Raw genomic sequence first — 17,937 nt, 5'->3', positions numbered from 1 at the left:
CTGTACATCTAAACAAACTAAGCAAAAGAGAGGACCCTAACTAAAATGTTCAATCCCCATCCTGAAAGGCAAAGAGGATGTACATCAGAAGAAAACGAAAATAGGAAACAACCTCGGAACCCGCTACAGAGGGCCTCTGAAAGCCAGAAGAAAACAGGAAACAACCTTGAAACCTGCCACAGAGGGCCTCTGAAAGCTTCTGCAGTATAGACTGTCAAAGCAGATGCTGAGCCTGATGGCCAACTGATGGGCAGAGTGAATGGAATTTTATGTAAGAAGTGGGAAATAGTAAGAGCTGGAGGGAACGGGAACTCCACAAGCAGAGCAACAGAACAAGATAATTTGAACACAGGGAACTTCCCAGAGACTCATACTCCAACCAAGGACTATTTGTGGAGATGACCTGGAACCCCTGCACAGGTGTAGCCCATGGCAGTTCAGTGTCCAAGTGGGTTACATAGTAATGGGAAGAGGGACTGCCTCTGACATAATCTGATTGGCCTGCTCTTTGATCACCTCCCCCTTACCAGGCCACGGTAGAGGACAATGCAGCCACTTTTGATGAGAACTGATAGACTAAGATCAGAAAGGAGAGGAGAACCTCCCCTATCAGTGGACTTGGGGAGTGGCATGCATGCAGAAAGGGGAGGGAGGGTGGGATCGGCAGGGGAGGAGGGAGGGGCTTATGGGGGGATACAAAATGAATAAAGTGTAATTAATAAAAAATAAATAAAAGATTATAAAAAAAAAAAAAGAATTTCTTTCTCTAAGTTTTCATTTAAAATACAAGTGAATAGGCTGCAGATGTAACTTGTTAGAGTGCTTGTCTGGCCCCAATAAAACCCAGGGTTTAATCCCCGTCACTGCATAAACAGGCAGCGGTACATGTTTGTTTTCCCTGAATTGGGCAGGCTAAGGCAGGAGAATATGATGTTTAGGGTCATCCCTGGTTGTGTAGTGAGTTCAAAGCCAGCCTGAACCACGTGAGATCCTCTCTCAAAAAGAAATACAACAGGGGCTGGAGAGATGGCTCAGTGGTTAAGAGTGCTGTCTGCTCTTCCAGAAGACCTAGGTTCCCAGCATTCACATGACAGCTCACAACTGTCTGTAACTCTGGTTCCAAGGGATCTGACACCTTCACACCGATGCATATAAAATTAAATAAATTATATTTTTAGAAATACACCAAAGGAATTAGAAAAATTCCTCAGGAATCAGCCCAAGACATACTTTCCCCCCATATTCAGGAAGAGGTGGTACAGGGGTAAGATGTGGCTGTCCTGTATGAAAGACCTTTGTTGCTTGCAATATCCCTGGTCCCAGGATGGCCATGTTCTTCATTCACGGTGCAACAGGACCCTACGTGCTTGGAACTGGGCTTTGCTTGTATTTTTTTTTTTAATCCAAAGAAATATGTGATTACCACAGCAACCTTCTCTAGCATATCAGCAGTAGGGCTGATGGTCTATATGATTAAGAAATATGGTGCCTCTATTAGAGAATTTATTGATAAACTTAATGAGCAAAAAAAAAAAAATGCTGAACTGGAAGAAGTAAAGCAGTTGACCATCAAACAAATCCAGGAAGCAATTGACATGGAGAAGACACAGCAGGCGCTGGTTCAGAAGCACCAGTACTTCCTTGACCTTCAGAGGAATAACATTGTCCTGACCTTGGAGGTCGCTTACCGAGAATAGAGCATATAAGAAGGTAAAGAATCACCTGGACTATCACATTTCTGTACAGGACATGATGCATCTCAAGGAGCAAGAGTACATGATAGACTGGGTGGAGAAGTGTGTGGTGCAGAGCATTTCTGCACAGCAGGAAAAGGAGAGCATTGCCAAGTGCATTCAGGATGTAAAGATGCTCTCAAAGAAGGCTCAAGCTCAGTCAGGTATGTGAATGTATCTACCACAAAGACGGCCAGAGAGTTAACTTAAATGAGAACTAGTCTGTGTGAAGAAATCTTACAGTGTACCTTTCCTAAGAAATGATCAAGGTCCATTTAGTGGCTTAACCGTATTGGCCAGTAAGGTATTTCTGATCCTTCCTCTGTATCGGGAGTTGAGTGACGATCACTTTTGAATAAGCAATTTGCAGCAACTTGCTGCCTGACTAAAATGACCAAGTTATAGTTTAAATCTGTAATTAGTTATACTATCTTACAGTAAAGTGACATTTGAAACAGAAAAAAAAATACAAAAAAGACACCGGTGAAAGGAAGAAAACACAAGATATAGCTGAGTGCTAGAGTATTTGCCTAGATGTGTGAGGCCATGGGTTCAATTAGAAAAAAAAGAAGCCAAGTTTGGTGGTGCATGCCTTAATACCAGCACTTGGGAGGTAAAGGCAGGAAGGCCTCTGAGTTTGAAGATAGCGTGGTACACCTACTGAGTTCTAGGATGGCCGATGCTACAAAAAGACCATGTCTCAAAAATAAAATAAAATACAACACAAACAAAAACAAAATAAACCTAAATAAAATGCAAGTCAAAATCTTCCTACTCAAGACATAAACTCTTCAACAGCCAAGTAAGGATACAAAAGTGAATGAAGGAAGAAAGGTGTGTGTGTGTGTGTGTGTGTGTGTGTGTGTGTGTGTGTGTGTTTATGTGTGTGTAAATCATCAAATCAGAATGGAGTAGTCCATGCTAATCTGTCCATCTGAACTCATCATAAAGAGAGCTGGTGTCATGATGCATACATGCAAACCAGCACTCAGATGGTTGAGGCAGGAGAAGCAGGGGTTGGATGTCATGCTAGTCTGAAGTACAGACATAGACCCTGCCTTCGTGCTCGGCCTCTTGAAATACAAACTTATATGCACTACCATCAGTGACAAACTTCTTTCCAGGTGCCTGGTATAATACGTCTAGAGCAGTATGTCATCTTAGTTAGCAAAATACTCAAAAGCCAAACACTTGAACAGCATGACAAGCTCCATGAATTTTCCCAGAGATTTTTAAAGTTATGCAGAACAAACTGGGCTTTTAATATGATGCACAAAATCTGATAATTACTTAGAAGCTCCCTTGGAAGCCAGGCATGGTGGTGCATGCCTGTAATCCCCGCACTTGGGGAGGCAGAGGCAAGTGGATCTCTGTGAGTGAGTGTGAGGCCAACCTGATCTACAAAGTGAGTCCAAGACTATACGAAAAACCCTGTCTTAAAAAAACAAAACGAAGCAAAAACAAAAACAAAACAGAAAAGAAGCTCCCTTTGAGGCTTTATATTTTACAATTAAGCAACAAAAGCCATAAACTACTGTGCATTTTTTTTCTGCCACAAATTAAAAAAAAAAAAAAAAACAAAAAACTGCTATGACTGTAAGGCAAAAGATCAGTGAACTACAGTGCATTCCTTCCTCAGCAATTCTTTTGGAGATGACAAGTAGAAAATGCTGCAGAAACAAATATTAATATAAATTAATATTAGCCATACATTCACGTCAAAGAACGAATGTTTTTAGCCTGTCTCAGCTTCTGGTACTTATTAGATTATATTTTAGTAGGTACATTCCATAAGAATTGTTCTTTGTGTGACTGTTAAGAAAGAAAATAAATAAATAAATAGATGCTGTTTGAATTGAATAGATGCAGTTGAATTGCACTTGTCTGGTGTATAAGGCACTAGGTTCAAGCAGTAAATATGAAGGAAATAAACAAAAATCTATTTAAAAGGCTCAAATAAAACTAGCATTTGTGAGAATACTGTTGAAACACAGTCACTGAATTCAGGGAGCCTTGCCAGAACCCTTCATAAATGGTGTTCAACTGCTGTTCCCTTCATTAAAGAGTCAATACATCAAAGCTGATACCAACATGTCAAGGTGAATGACACACAAGGTTACCTGGATGCCATTCAGTATTTGTTTTATCACAAACCTTTAAACAGCAGAACTTAAGATCTCAATGAGGTGGACCGTCTTTTGAAACTGCTTTGTCATCATCCATCTTCTTGTACTCCATGTATTGATTACTCTCTTCTATCTTCCAGGAAAATGATTCCGAAGAACATTCTGTGATTCAATTCCTGTGTGCCCATCTACTTTGTGAGAAACTTAACCTGCAGCAGTGGCAGGAGCCATCCCAGAAACGTGATGTGATGGGGAACTGGAAGACTGCCACATCTCAGTCATGTCGATGCAGTACACAGGAGTGAGGATTGTGGCTGCATGATGGAACAGGAAAGAACACGGTTGGCACCCAGGGGATGCTCTGGGATGCCTGTTGGCATTTCCTTGCCATGTGGAATAAGTGAACAAACTCTACATCCTGTTCAAGGAGGGCATGAGGATTAGGATCTCGGAGGCCTCAGGAATGAGGATATGGATAATACTCTAGGCACACCCAAAGCCAGGAAGACATGTTAAGATTGGTTCAAAGTGGAAATGATGAGACATAGATGGAATCCAGAGATATCTAGGAAGGGGAATAAATACTGCCTGTTATTAACTGGCTGAGGGAGATGGAGTGGCAGGAAGTGACTCTCAGATCTAGGCAAGGCAGTACTTTTGAGCTCCATGACTGTGATATCCTTGAGTGTCCTGAGTACTGCTATATTTCTAATACCTAGTGCTAGTCTACATGTTTCAATTAATTTTTGTCGAGCATTTGGATAAAAAAGCTTGGAGATTAAGGTAATGAGTTCATTTTTAGATACAGAGAATTTTGAATTGTGGTTTGAAGGTCTGTTCTGGAAATTTATTCAAAGCTGGAGGTAATCAGTGAGAGAGAATACCCATGTCCTTTCCAGAATCTTATTCTGCCAAATTTTAAAGGTTTATAGTCTCTAGGAGAACTTGTATGATCTATACCACAACATTTTCCACCTAATTTGATGTTTAAATAGCGGAGTGACCATTCACTTTAACTACCTGGGAAATTGTCTAATATTAACTGTTATTGAAATGTCTTAATCTCGTTTTGAGCACAATTTGTATTTTTTCCCTAGTTTAAATTTTTTTTTTTTATCTCAAGTCTTATATGTTAAATGCATTTTACATAAGGATGTTCTGGTAAAAGTTAACTGCCAAAGCATGGGATTCTTCATTGGACAAAGGGCACCTTAGTTTGACAAGAGAACAGAGCGAAATTGGAGGATTCTTACTGCCATCCAGTGGTGATGCTGTCAGGAAAGCGGGATGGTACAGAAGGTACAGTATGTCTCCAGGTCCTCCCCAGCAAAGCCCTGATGCCTTTCATTCAAGTGATGAACATGGGGTGGTAACTAACTTACTGAGAGTATTTTGGTTACATTTTTCTGGACCCAAAAGGAATGACTTCATTTATTCCTCTTGTAGTCCCAAATGTCATATGTAGACTTCAGAAGGCAAACATTTTAATGAAGAGTGGCCTTCACTGTAGGCAGAGTCTGGATCACTAACGAGTCTCTTCAGGTCATCTGCCCATTTTAAACTGTATTACTTACTTTTTTGTTAAGATTTTTCAAGGTTCTCACTTATTCTGTGAGAGGAATAGTTGGCAAATGTCTCCTCCTATAGCATAGGTTGTCTTCACTCTATCATTTTTTTTTCTGAGTTCACAGTTGTATATTTTTTGCTTCTGTTTCTAATGATTTGGGAGTCTAGACTAAGCATTGCCTTGGTCAATCTCTTGAAGTGTTTCTAGGACATTTTCTTCTACTAATTTCAGGTCTTGAATTTGAAACTTTGCTGTATTTTCAGTTGGTTTTCTTACAGGGTGAGAGATAAGAGCCAGATCTTCATTTTTGCATGTGGACATCTTTTCACAGTAAATTTATTGAAGAGGCTTTCTCCAGTATATGCTGTAAATATTTTGGGGGATAATCAGTTGGCTCAGTACATGTGGATTTATTTCTACAATCCCTGTTCTGTTTCATGGTCTGGGAGTCTGTTTAATTCTGATATCATGTGGTGTTAGTTACTGTGTCTCTGTAGTCAGTCTTCAAATCAAGGAGAGTGAAGCCTTCATCCTTGTTCTTTTTATAGAGGGATGTTCTTTTTATAGAGGTATTCAGTGATTCTGAATCTTTTGTGCCTCCATATTAATGCATTCTTGTTTGATTATTCTTTGAGAGTTTCACACATGTATAAAATAGATTTGCATGCTCCATTACCCTCTCTCATCCCTGCTCCTTCTGCTGAAACCATTCTTCTCCCTAAAGCAACGTTCAGTGGGTTATACACACAAAAGACATCTACCTTCATGTCTTCTGTGTGTATAATCCACTGAGTTTAATTATATTTGTTTACATCAGCATAAATGGGAGGTTACTAAAGCCTGAGCTATCCCACTGAGAAGAGTGACATGCCCTCCCCGAGACACCATTAACTGTTAATAATCTCTCAGTGATGGATGGTACCTCTGAGCCTTTTCCTCTCTCATGACAAAAGGTTGAGCTCAGTCTTCTGCAGGTTTCGTGCAGGTGACTACAGCTACAGTGAGTTCATGAGTGCAACTGCCACAGATGATGACAATAGTTAAAACAGACTTTACCCTGAAGCTCAGTGCTGGGTTAATCAGACCTCACACAGAGAAGATCCTCACAGCCTAATCCTGAGGCCAGCCTGCAGATGGAGCCTGTGGAACACAAGAAACTTCAGTCCATCCCACTTCTATTCCAACTGGCATCACCTGTGGCTTGTACCAGTGGTCTTAGGCATGAGTTCACCTGAGCAATAGAAAGCCATGTCAGTGTATGTTTTGTTCCTAGCTAAGTGCTACGCTGACCTTAGCAGGATGTGGGCTCAGAGTATGAAACAATTTGATGGCTTTGTTAGCAACAATTATGACTTAAGAAATTGGAGATAGTTCATTCATGATGAGTTTGGCCAATGTTAGTCAGAGCCTCACAAGCCAGCCAGTAACCATGGATAATGTATTTAGGGCTACTGCAACTAAAGAAGACAGGCTACTGCATATAGATACCATCCTGGTTCTTTCTGAACAGGACACTAACAGTGAAGCTGGGAGAAACAGGCTTGATTTTCCTATGGCACTGAAATACCAGCAACACACCAACAGCATACTCTCAGAAAATCTGGACGTGGATACAACCCAGTGTTGAAATAGCATGACAACAGGCTTGAAGAAGAGCAGTCTCTTACTGAGGGCTTTAGTAAAGAAGATAACAAAGCCAGATTAAGCAATCTGGAGCAGACGATGTTGCCTAGCAACAAGCATCAACAAAATTCAGGAAATCATGACCTCACCTCAGAAGGTGCCAGAAACTAACTACAGGGTGATCAGTATGTGTAAAATTCTCAAAGACTTTAAAACAGCAATTTTAAGGGAACTCATTAAGCTTAAACCACATAGAATCATTTTAATAAATGGAAGCAATTTTTAAATATTTAAATTCTTTTCTGGGTGATGGTGGGTTACATCTTTAATGCCAGCACTTGGGAGGCAGAGGCAGGCAGATCTTCTCTGAGTCCAAGGCCAGCCTGAACTACAGAGTGAGATTCATGATAGCCAGGGCTACACAGAGAAACCCTGTCTCAAAAACAAAACAAAACAAAACAAAATCCAAATTCTTCAACAGAAAACTAGACTTAGTAAAAACATAGTGAAAGGCAGCTATAATAGGACAGATCAAATAGTAGAAAAAAATAAATGACCTTGAAGATGGGTTCTATAAAATATACAGTTGGAGGAAAAAGAAGGATAAAAACGTTGAGAGAGTATTAAGTGAGCAAATATTCAGGTGATTGGAGCTCAAGAAAACTTAAGGATGACAAAGTGGTACAAGGTTTATTCAAAGAAACCATTTGGGAATGTAATTCAGTGGTAGGACACTTGCCTAGCAAGCAGGAGAACCTAGGTTCAGTCTCCAGAAGTAGGTAGAATAGTTGTTGGGAATAGCAGGAAATTTTCTCAAAAACAGAGGGGGATGCACATATCCAGGTGCAGATCACCAGCAAACTTTAACTCAACAAGATGTAACCCTAAGCCAGGCATGGTGGTGCACACCTGTAATCTCAGCACTCAAAAAGGCAAAGGCAGGCAGATCGCTGTTGAGTTCGAGGCCAGCCTGATCTGCAAATCGAGTCCAGGACAGCCAAAGCTACACAGAGGATTCCAGTCTCTAAAAACCAAAAAGAAGTAACTCAAAAACATCTTTAATTGAACTCTCAAAGAGGAATGATAAATAAAAGATTCCCAAGGTTACAAAAGAAAATAAACAACATATAAAGCTTTCCCACTTCATTCAACAGTATACTTCTTAGTGGAAACCTTACAGTGTAGGAGAAAGGGACATGAGATCGTCACAGTTCTGAATGAAAAGATTCTTAGACAAAAATATTTTATTTGACAAAGCTACCCTATAGAAATGACAAAGAGAGCCGCTCGGCTTTGGCACATACTTTTCTTTTAATTCCATCACTTGGGTGGCAGAGGCAGGCAGATCTCTGTGAGTTTGAGGTCAGCTTGGTCTACAGAGTGTGTTCCAGGATAGCCAAGTCTACACAGAGAAACCCTGTCTTGAAAAACAAAATAAAAATAAAAAGAAAAAAAGAAAAGGAATGAAAATGACAAGGGCATAAAGACATCATCAAATAAATTAGCTGAAGAAATATTCCTTTACCAGATCTGTTCTGCAAGAAATGTTAAAAGAATGGTTAAAGGGCACTCCTCAAAGGCTAGAGAGATGCTTCGACCATTAATAGCAAGACTCAAAACCAAAACTGGAGTCTCCTCAACTTGGGAGAGATGCTAATGTGTAAAAAGAAAATAGGAATTGATTATGAGTTTAAACCCAGACGGTACCTTGCATGAGTAGAAAAAGGCACTCCCAGAAACCATAAGGTGTGACTTAAATTTTGTGCCATAGGTAGATTATTAAAGTTATTTTTTTTAACTGTGTTTCTCAGTTTCTCTCTTAACTCGGCTATCACACATAATTGACACTCTTTTATATTTGCTTAATAATAAGTGTCACAACACAATTACCAAGCAGTTATTACTTTATTTGTAACCCTCCAAACTAATCTAGTTTCCTTCTAGCATACATCCCAGAGATACTTGCAGTTTGTAGCTTTTCTGCTCCAGCTGCTTTTTTGATATCTCTTAGACCTCTCCCAAGGCTGAATCTCCTACCTCCTCCTCTAACTCATCCTCCCCTGGCTGGCAGAATGTCCAGCCCTGTTCTCTACCCTGCTCAGCGATTGGCTGTAAACATTTTTATTGGTATGCCAGGGGACAACTGGGGAACAGTGTTTGCACAGCATTGAGACAAGAGGTTCTCAGAATAAGGATTGCAATCAAATATGAGGAGAATAGAAATCAGCATTTGAACTACACAATAACCCTATGCCTAGAGTAGATTACTTCGTTAAAAGTTGTTTGCCAGGGAGATCCTTGAGGGCCCACAAACCAAACAGGTTATTGCCACTGCAGTTGCTTGCAGGTCAGATCTACTAATAGATAATACCAATCTATTGCTGAAGATACTACACACTTCGGTTGCAGGACATAGAGAAATGTCCAGCTAGGGCTGAGCTGGAAGCTCTCTCTCCCACCTTTACCCCAGCTGTTGGCTTTCAAAATGCCAAAAGGCACTATGCAGTCTGTTTGTGAAGAATGCCCCATTAAAATATCGACTTTTCATAGTACTCTGCCAACATGCCAGGTAAGGTAACCGCACTGGAGCAGCAGTGGCACAAGTGTTATGGACATATCCAATAGCTTTCTGTTGGCTTTAAAGCCCATTCCATAGAAGGAAACCCATGTTTTGTACTGTAAGCCAGGACAAAACTCTGCAACAGCAAAGGTCCTAGACTTCAATGGGGAGGATGTTCCTACTCTTTTGGTAAATGGATGTGATGTGGCCATTAAATTTCTTTCTAGACGGTTGTATGCATGTCCATAGATAATTGTCATTGTCCATGTTGGGTTGGCAGGGAAATTTCCTTTTTCAATGGATAGTGGTAACTATGGAAACTCATAGCCAGTGAAAATCCTGAGAATAAAAGACTCTTGCTGTGGCTTGGTGGTCCAATGATTAGCCCAAATGGAAGAAAATAATCGTATACCTGTATCATCCTCTTCAAGTTTCAGAGGGCATCACAGAAGAGAGCAGAAAGAATGTATGAGTCAAAGGAAGGGTGGAGTGTTGTGGAACTTCGCACTCTGGACACGGTGAAGCTGCTGCTGTGAAGCCAGATGTGGTTACACAAGACCCTCACAAGATGGGGCCCACTAACATCCCTTTCTGAAGATGAAGAAGACTCATGAAATCCACGGGATGCGTGAGGCCCTTCCTCTCCCTGAGGATAAGAAGTGGTTAACAATGAGTAGGAAGAGTAGACTTCTTCAGTGGCATAGCTGTCTGAATTACCGGCCAGGATCCCCGAAGCAACCCCCATGTGCGGAAACATCAGCTTGCCATGCTGTACTGGTGTGGAAGCATTTATGTCTTCAGTCTCCAGTTTATTTTTGCACTGATATTTGCCATCTGTCACTTCTACCAATCTTGGGTTTGGTCTACTTTTGTTCAATCTTTGAGACACATTGTTACATTGAAGATTACATAGATTACATTGACTGTAATCTATCTTTTCATCCCTTCCCCCTCTTCTCTGTGCGTGTCTGCTAGTGAGGGGAGCTTCTTGGTTTTACTTTTTATATCCATTCAGTCTTTTAATTGAAAATGACACTTCATTTAAAACATTGTATTGATAGGTAGGGGTTCACTCCTGTCATTTTCTCCTAGTTGTTTTGGACATTCCTTGTTTTTCCTCTCTCCTTCTTTGTAGTATCATGTTTTACTGCACCAATAATATTAAGTTCTTCTGTTTTTCTCTTGTGTACTTAATTTTCTTTTTGGACTTGATATTTACATGTTTGTAAGTTTAGATTGGGACTCCCTTAAGTATCTTTTTAAAGGCTGGTCAGCTGTTTATGAGGCCCCTCAAAAAACATTGTCCCGTCTTGAAATGACTTTATTTTTACTTCATTTCTGAAGGCTAGTGATATGGAGTATTAAACCACAGTCTTTGTGTTTATTTTAAATTTTATTTTATTTTATTTTATTAATTATACTTTATTCACTTTGTATCCCCCCATAAACCCCTCCCTCCTCCCCTCCTGATCCCACCCTCCCTCCCCCTTCTTCACGCATGCCCCTCCCCAAGTCCACTGATGAGGGAGGTCCTCCTCTCCTTCCTTCTGATCTTAGTCTATCAGATAACATCAGGAGTGGCTGCATTGTCATCTTCTGTGGCCTGGTAAGGCTGCTCCCCCCTCAGAGGGAGGTGATCAAAGAGCAGGCCAATCAGATTATGTCAGAGACAGTCCCTCTTCCCATTACTATGTAACCCACTTGGACACTAAACTGCCATGGGCTATATCTGTGCAGGGGTTCTAGGTTATCTCCATGCCTGGTACTTGGCTGGAGTATGAGTCTCTGGGAAGACCCTTGTGTTCAAATTTTCTGATTCTGTTGCTCTCCTTGTGGAGTTCCTATCCTCTCCAGATCTTTAGTCTTAGTGTTTTAAGGGCCTAGAATATCTCATTCCATTCCTTCCAAGCCTATAGAGATTTTCTTGACTATGTGCTGCTGTCAAGACTTATATATGGGGGCCGGGTGACTTGAACAGCATAGGAGAAATGGCAGAAATAACAATATGCTCATCTCTGAAATATCAATGAAATGCTTTCCCAATTGTAATATTCCGATCAAAACTGGGCAAATTCCTCTTGTGACTCCCTTTGGAAGCATTGCCATGAAGTAGGTGGCAGCCAAGGTTTTTCAACCTGTAAGTCCATTGGAGGTAGTGCTTGCCTGAAAACAAGCAGAAAAGGAAGGCATGTGGATCACAGAAAAACTGCTCCTGGCTCTCCCTAGCTGAGTGCACCCTAATATGGAATGATACTTGGAGCCCCGTGTGAGGGACAGTGCTCCAAAGTCCTTGTGTTCCTGTTTTATCCTTCAGCCATAAGCCTCTGAGCACAGGACAAAGGGGGAGTGATAGGGATTGTGTGGGTGCTGGTCTTCAGTCCTGGCATGAAATGAGTGTAAGCATGGCAGATCACACCATGGTCTCTGAGGGCAAGCTTCTTCGCCTCCTAGATCTCACTCTTCCCCATATGGAAACATCGATCTCCTACAGTGCAAAGTACTCAGGGGGCTTAGATCAAAGTCATTCTGCTGGGTTGAGATGAGTTTGAAAGGGAGCTGTAACTCCATGCCAGTGCCATAGACTCTCAGAGATGAAAATACGCAGAGGTTTGTGAAGCCCAGAGACATACTAACTTAGTGTCTCACTTTTTGAGATGGGTTCCAGCTTTATCACACTGTGGGATGTATTGGGAGATGATGCAAAGTCCTTTCCCAAAGGGAGACTATTGCACGGATTTCAAGTTACTCTTCTTTTTTTTAAGTTACTTTTCTAAGTGAGCCACAAGTGTGTGAGACTTTTACTTCTCTTTTTCTGTTGTTTCCTTGGGTCTCTGAATTTCTGAAGGTTCTGAAGCTTTATTTTCAGTATTCTTCTCTTCTTTCAAAATATATGCAGTTGTTAATTTGGATATTGCTAAAGGAGTTAAGTGCAGGGCATCTGTATTCTGCCATCTTAAGTCTAGCAAAGACCCTGTTTAGAATATTCTGTTATTATATAGTTTCCACAAAGTAGTTTACAAACACCAATTTCAATGGTAACTTCTTATACTATTGATTCAATTCCATGTTTATAAACCTTATGTCCTACATAGCAGAATTTTTGACAAAACACCTATTTTAGAGTCACAGGTTAGTTTGTTGGTATGAAAAATACTAAAGCTAAGTTGTGAGATCATACTATAAATTTTAAAAATTGAGTGTGTGTGATATTTGCATACAGATGCACCTTTGTATTAATGTGTGTGCGTGCCTGTGGCAACCAGAGGACAACTTTGGATACTATTCCTCAGGTGCAGTCACCTTGGGTTTTTCAGATTGGTGGGTTTGGTAGTTGTTTCCTTTAGTGTTTATTTGCTTGGTTGGGTATTTTCTGTTTGTTTGTTTTTTGAGACAGGGTTTCTCTATGTATCCCTGGCTATCCTAGAACTCACTATGTAGACCATGCTTGCCTCAAACTTACAGAGATCCACCTGCCTCTGTCTCCCAAATGCTGGGATTAGAGGCATGTACCACCATGCCTGGCTTTGTTCACTTTTTTTTTTTAAGACCCAGTCTCTCACTGGCCTGGAGCTTTCCCAGTTGACTAGCTGGATAGCAAGCCCCAGGGAGCTGCCTGTGTCATTCAATCCAGCACTGAGACTAAAAATGCATGTCGCTATGTCTGGGAATCAAACTTTGGTCCTTAGTTGTGTGAGCCATCTCTCAAGCCCTCAGGCATCTTTTCTTGGGGGGCAAAACCCAACCATTCTTTTCTCCTACATGAACATGCTAAGTTTCTATGCAGCTTTAGCATGACATTAACTTTCTATTGTCATAAACTTAGTCACATGAAACAACACACAGTTATCTTACAAATTAGTTGGTGAGAGGTTCACACATAATCTCTGGGCTGAAATTAGGGTGTCAGGTATAGACAGTGCTGTCTTCAGTTCTAGATTGCCTATGAAGAGCCCTCTCCTTGTCTCAGCTCCCAGTGGCTCTCCACATCTTCAGTTCATGTCCTTTACCTGTTAGTGGTGGGCTGAGGCACTTTCTTGCTCTACCTGACCTCTTCCATGTCATGCCTCTGTGTGTCCTTTCTTTCTGTTTTGTCACTATTTAATGTTCCAAGGACACCCCTAGTGATTACATGAGGTCCGCCAAGGTAATCCCAGATCATCTTCCTCTTTGGGGCCAAGAGGACTGGCAGACTTCTGAGACAGTACATTCCTTGATTATGACAGATTCCAAAGGTTAGGAAATCTACATCTTTGAGGTGTTATCACCACACTTGCTACAGACATTAGAAGGCAAAGGCCTCTTAAGAAAGTGTTCACTAAGGGAATTTTCCACAGGGTCTGCAGAGGCACCATTTGTTTGGTTCTGTTTTTAAAGTAAAAATGGAATGTGAATTTCAGTGCATACTGGGAAGCTGCTAATGCTGCTAGGGGTGGTTCATAAAAAAAGCAAAGACTGGGACTTCAAAGGTCCTCTTTGTCCATTATTCCTGTTATATGAACCCTGTACTGGTTTTCTAGAGTGGCCCTTAACAAAGTCCAATGGACTGGGTGGTTCAACAACTCAAGTTTATTTTCTCAGAATTCTGGAGTTCAAAGTCTGTGGCAGGGTGGACTTCTCCTCTGAGGCCTCACTCCTTTGTAAGCTGATCACATTTTTGCCATCATCAAGTGGTCTTTCTTCTTGTCACCTAAGGACAGCTGTGCTCTTGGATTACAGTTTACTCTACTGGCCTCATATAACTTTCCTCAGAGATCCTGTCTCCAAAACAGAGTCCCACCCTAAAGCATTGGGATTCGGCACTTCAATGTGTGAACTTCAGAGGGAAATCAGCCACTTGTAACAGTAGCTAACTAGTCCCAACATATAAAAGCCTAAATTGATGAGGACCACTGGTTAAAAACAAGAGCTGAAAAGTGGTGCACGCCTGTAATCCAAACACTTGGGGAGGCAGAGGCAGGTAGATCTCTGTGAGTTTGAGGCCAGCCTGATCTATAAAGGGAGTCCAGGACAGCCAGAGATACATGCAAAAAATAAAAAACAAACAAACAAACAAACAAACAAAAACAGAACAAAAAAACAAAACAAAACAAAAACAAAACAAAATCTAAAACTAGAAAACCAAACCAACCAAACAACAATATCAAAACAAGAGCCGGGGGAGCTGGCAGAGGAAAGGTTATATACAACTTGTTCTGTCACACACAGGTTTTTCTTTTCTACAAAAATGGGAGATTTTATTTTCTTATAACATACAAGGGTAAATATTCGGGGGATGTTCAGGTTTTTAAATTTTTTTCTGGGTTGACTTTACACATCACAATACTAATATATGCTAAGAAGCTCTTCCATTTCAGTCAAAGAAAGGGATCCAATTGACAGGAAATCTGTTAATACATTGAAAACAAAGGTGTTTCCCCGCCCTCTCCAAATGTGTATAAAAGTTTAACAATCACTGCCTGCTCCACAGGACAGACAACATTTTTTATAAGGCTCCAGACCAAAGAACAGCACAACCCTGTGTCATAATACCTATAATACAGTTTAACAATATTTCATCAAAGGTGTTTGCACTGGAGATTAATATTGGAAAAAAAACGGTAGCCAAGGAACTGCACAACAAAAAGAAAAAAGTCATATAAAACATTTTCACCACTATTTAAAAGCCAAATTTAAGCAATAGTAAAAAAAAAAAAAAATAACCAAGATAATAATACAACCTCTGTTTAAAATAACAGCCCTGTCCTGCCTCTTTTCCATTGAATTTTACATATGAACAGACTATATATACTGGATTTTTGGAGAAATGTCCATTTGGTCTGTCACACCCATCAGGTCCTGCTCCACCTGGTCGCTGTATTTGGGGTTCATTCAACTCCATGTTGTTTCTGTCTTTGCCACGCTCTGGATTAGGTGCAGTGTCTCAAGTATACATCTCTCTCTTTTCCTTTACACAGTGCAGAGTATATGGGCATAGGTCACGGAGCTTCTCCTTCACTCCAGGTCACTGTCTTTGTCTAAATTCAGAGCAGTGTTGAGCGGTGTGCAGTAGTTGGGCTTGTCTGATGGTACGTAGCCGGGCAGACACACGCATCTGTAGGAGCCTTCTGTGTTGATGCACTTGGCATTCTTGCAGAGAGACATCCGATTATTCAGCTCACTGCATTCATTGACATCTGCAATGAACCAAAGCACAGGTCAGCCATCTCTAACCTTACTCCACCCACCGGCGACACACGTGCCATCCCAGGTGCAGTCCACAGTTCGTGGCCACATACACCACACAGTCCCCTCGCTTTTACCTCTGTCAATGTGCAACATAAGCCTTCTTGCATATTGAAATAGACTGCCAGGAGAGTCTAGGGTTGACATGTTATTTGATAACGTCAACATTTTGCCAGCTTGGCATTTTATATAGCCAAGCTACTGTGTGAATGGTGAGTCTTAAGATTTTTATCCAAACTAACTGCTAGGGATGGTTTCTAGATGTTTTTATATTTGTGGCACATACTCGGGGAAACCATTGCTTATTGAATAGTCAAGTTTTAAATTCAAAAGTCAAAATAATTACTCGAGACATTCTGGCCTGTCCCCTATACTCAGCATTATTGGGGGTAGGGCTGGAGGCACAGCTTCACTGTACAGTTCTTGCCTGGCATGCACACAGCCCTGGGTTCAGGCCCCGAGGAAACTAAAACAGTAAGGATTCCCAAGTGGGGGTGATAACTCTGAGTTTTAGTTGTCATAAAGGAAATTCAGAATGTATCACTGACTGACTTAACTTGTTTTTGTGTACAGTCCTGTGACACAAAAGCATAGCTATGCTGAATGTATATTTCCAGAACCTTTTTCATCTCCCCAAACTGCAACCCCGCCCATCTACCTGAAGCAGACTCAGCTGACTAGAGCTGGTCACAGGGGATCCAAGGGAAAGAGTCTCTCATCAGACACTGTCATTCTTACCGACACAGGTCATCTTGGCCATATCCAAATGATACCCATCAAAGCAATCGCAAGTGTAGCCTTCCTGGACCCTCACACAGCGGCCATTTTCACAGCCATTGAGGATGCCACATTCCTCAGCCTGAAGCTCCTCAAAGCTATTTAAGAAGCCTACAGGGGAAAAAGCAGGGGCCGGGTTAGAAGCGTCCACTGTCCTCCCCTACAGAAGGTCGCATCATTACTATTAAGGATCTGGTTGGTTTTATATGTTTGTTTTAGATGCCTTAATGTTAGCTTTAAAATTCACTGTCAAGTATACTTGTGCGCAATGTTAAGCATTAAAGAATTCAAATTTTTTTTTTGCATGAATCAGCCCACTTCTTGAATTCTAATACTTTACACTAAACTCACATAATGTGAGACAGCAGGTGTAAGTTTGAGTTTTTGAGAAAACAAACATGGGGTTGGATTTTTCTTTCAAAAAAAGAAATGTGAGATTTTTTTTTAACGTTTTTACATGTCTTTTCAGAAGGGTAGACAGATGTCAAAAGGCCTTTTGTGATGGGATCAGTGGACTTCCTGATCAGTGTTTGGTAGGAACTTTCTAAGAAGGCTCCCAGGGTGGAGGATATGCGATGGGATTGTAGAAACAAAGAAGAGCAGGCTGGCTGTGCCCTGTGGGGTGTATTTACTCTGGCTTCCCAGTGAGCCTTCCACAAGGGCCCAAGGGATAAAGGCCATAGAAGTGACTAAAAATGTCTTGATAAATTGGAAAGTACATCATACTTGTGTTCGGAAAACAAGCAAACAAATAAAGGACAAAACAAAGAAACTCTTCTTTGGCTCTTTCTATAGTTTAGCTCTGAAGCCATTTGTGATGTCTAGAGTTTTTAGCAATATAAGAACAACGTGACCAGCCATGAACTGTTTCACTGTCTTCCTAGAGAGAGAGAGATGGTAACTGTTAATACATAATGCTCTAAGTACACCATCACAGTTCTTCTCTCCACAAAGCGGCTTTAAATAAAAAATTACAGCCAGAATCTTTAAGCAATACTGGGCCTCTGAGATAATTCTCCAACAGAACTGCAGGTGGCAGCAAAATATTGTTACAATGCAGGGCCAGGAGCTCTTCATTTGCATAGGAGCCCATTAAAAACCCCACTTTAAAAAATTAACACACCCGCGAGGGCCCTTTGCCAAAATTTAAAGAAGGAAAGAAACAGGCCATCAAGAAATAGCAGACACATAAGGCTGATTTGAGAAATACAGACTTAAAATGAAATCTGGATTTATCAAAGCATTTTCAAATCCACCGTATCACAGCAAAACCATTTCAGCGTCACAGTTAGTAATATTACATTTTATTACAGGGATTAAAATGTGTCA

At 40.9% G+C, this 17,937-nt stretch overlaps 1 protein-coding gene and 1 pseudogene across 4 annotated transcripts in view; one reads left to right on the top strand and one right to left on the bottom strand.

The window, feature by feature from the left end:
• The first annotated feature begins 1,324 nt into the window (after positions 1-1,324).
• LOC129687640 (ATP synthase F(0) complex subunit B1, mitochondrial-like) lies at positions 1,325-1,905 on the top strand (annotated as a pseudogene).
• Positions 1,906-14,824: 12,919 nt separating this feature from the next.
• Ltbp1 (latent transforming growth factor beta binding protein 1) overlaps positions 14,825-17,937 on the bottom strand; it is a 213,294-nt gene continuing 210,181 nt past the window's right edge. For all 4 annotated transcript variants that reach the window (XM_055618275.1, XM_055618284.1, XM_055618293.1 and 1 more), the window contains 2 exons: positions 16,570-16,719; positions 14,825-15,782 (listed from right to left, as the gene is read on the bottom strand). In XM_055618275.1, the coding sequence (XP_055474250.1) occupies positions 15,601-15,782; positions 16,570-16,719 (332 nt within the window). In that variant the 3' untranslated portion in view covers positions 14,825-15,600. The remainder of the gene's footprint in view (positions 15,783-16,569; positions 16,720-17,937) is intronic.

Source organism: Psammomys obesus, unplaced genomic scaffold (genome assembly GCF_907164565.1).
Source record: "Psammomys obesus unplaced genomic scaffold, mPsaObe1.curated_primary_1811, whole genome shotgun sequence".
Classification (NCBI taxonomy): domain Eukaryota; kingdom Metazoa; phylum Chordata; class Mammalia; order Rodentia; family Muridae; genus Psammomys; species Psammomys obesus.
Note: the sequence above shows the minus strand (reverse complement) of the source record. Positions and strands in the feature narration are given on the sequence as shown.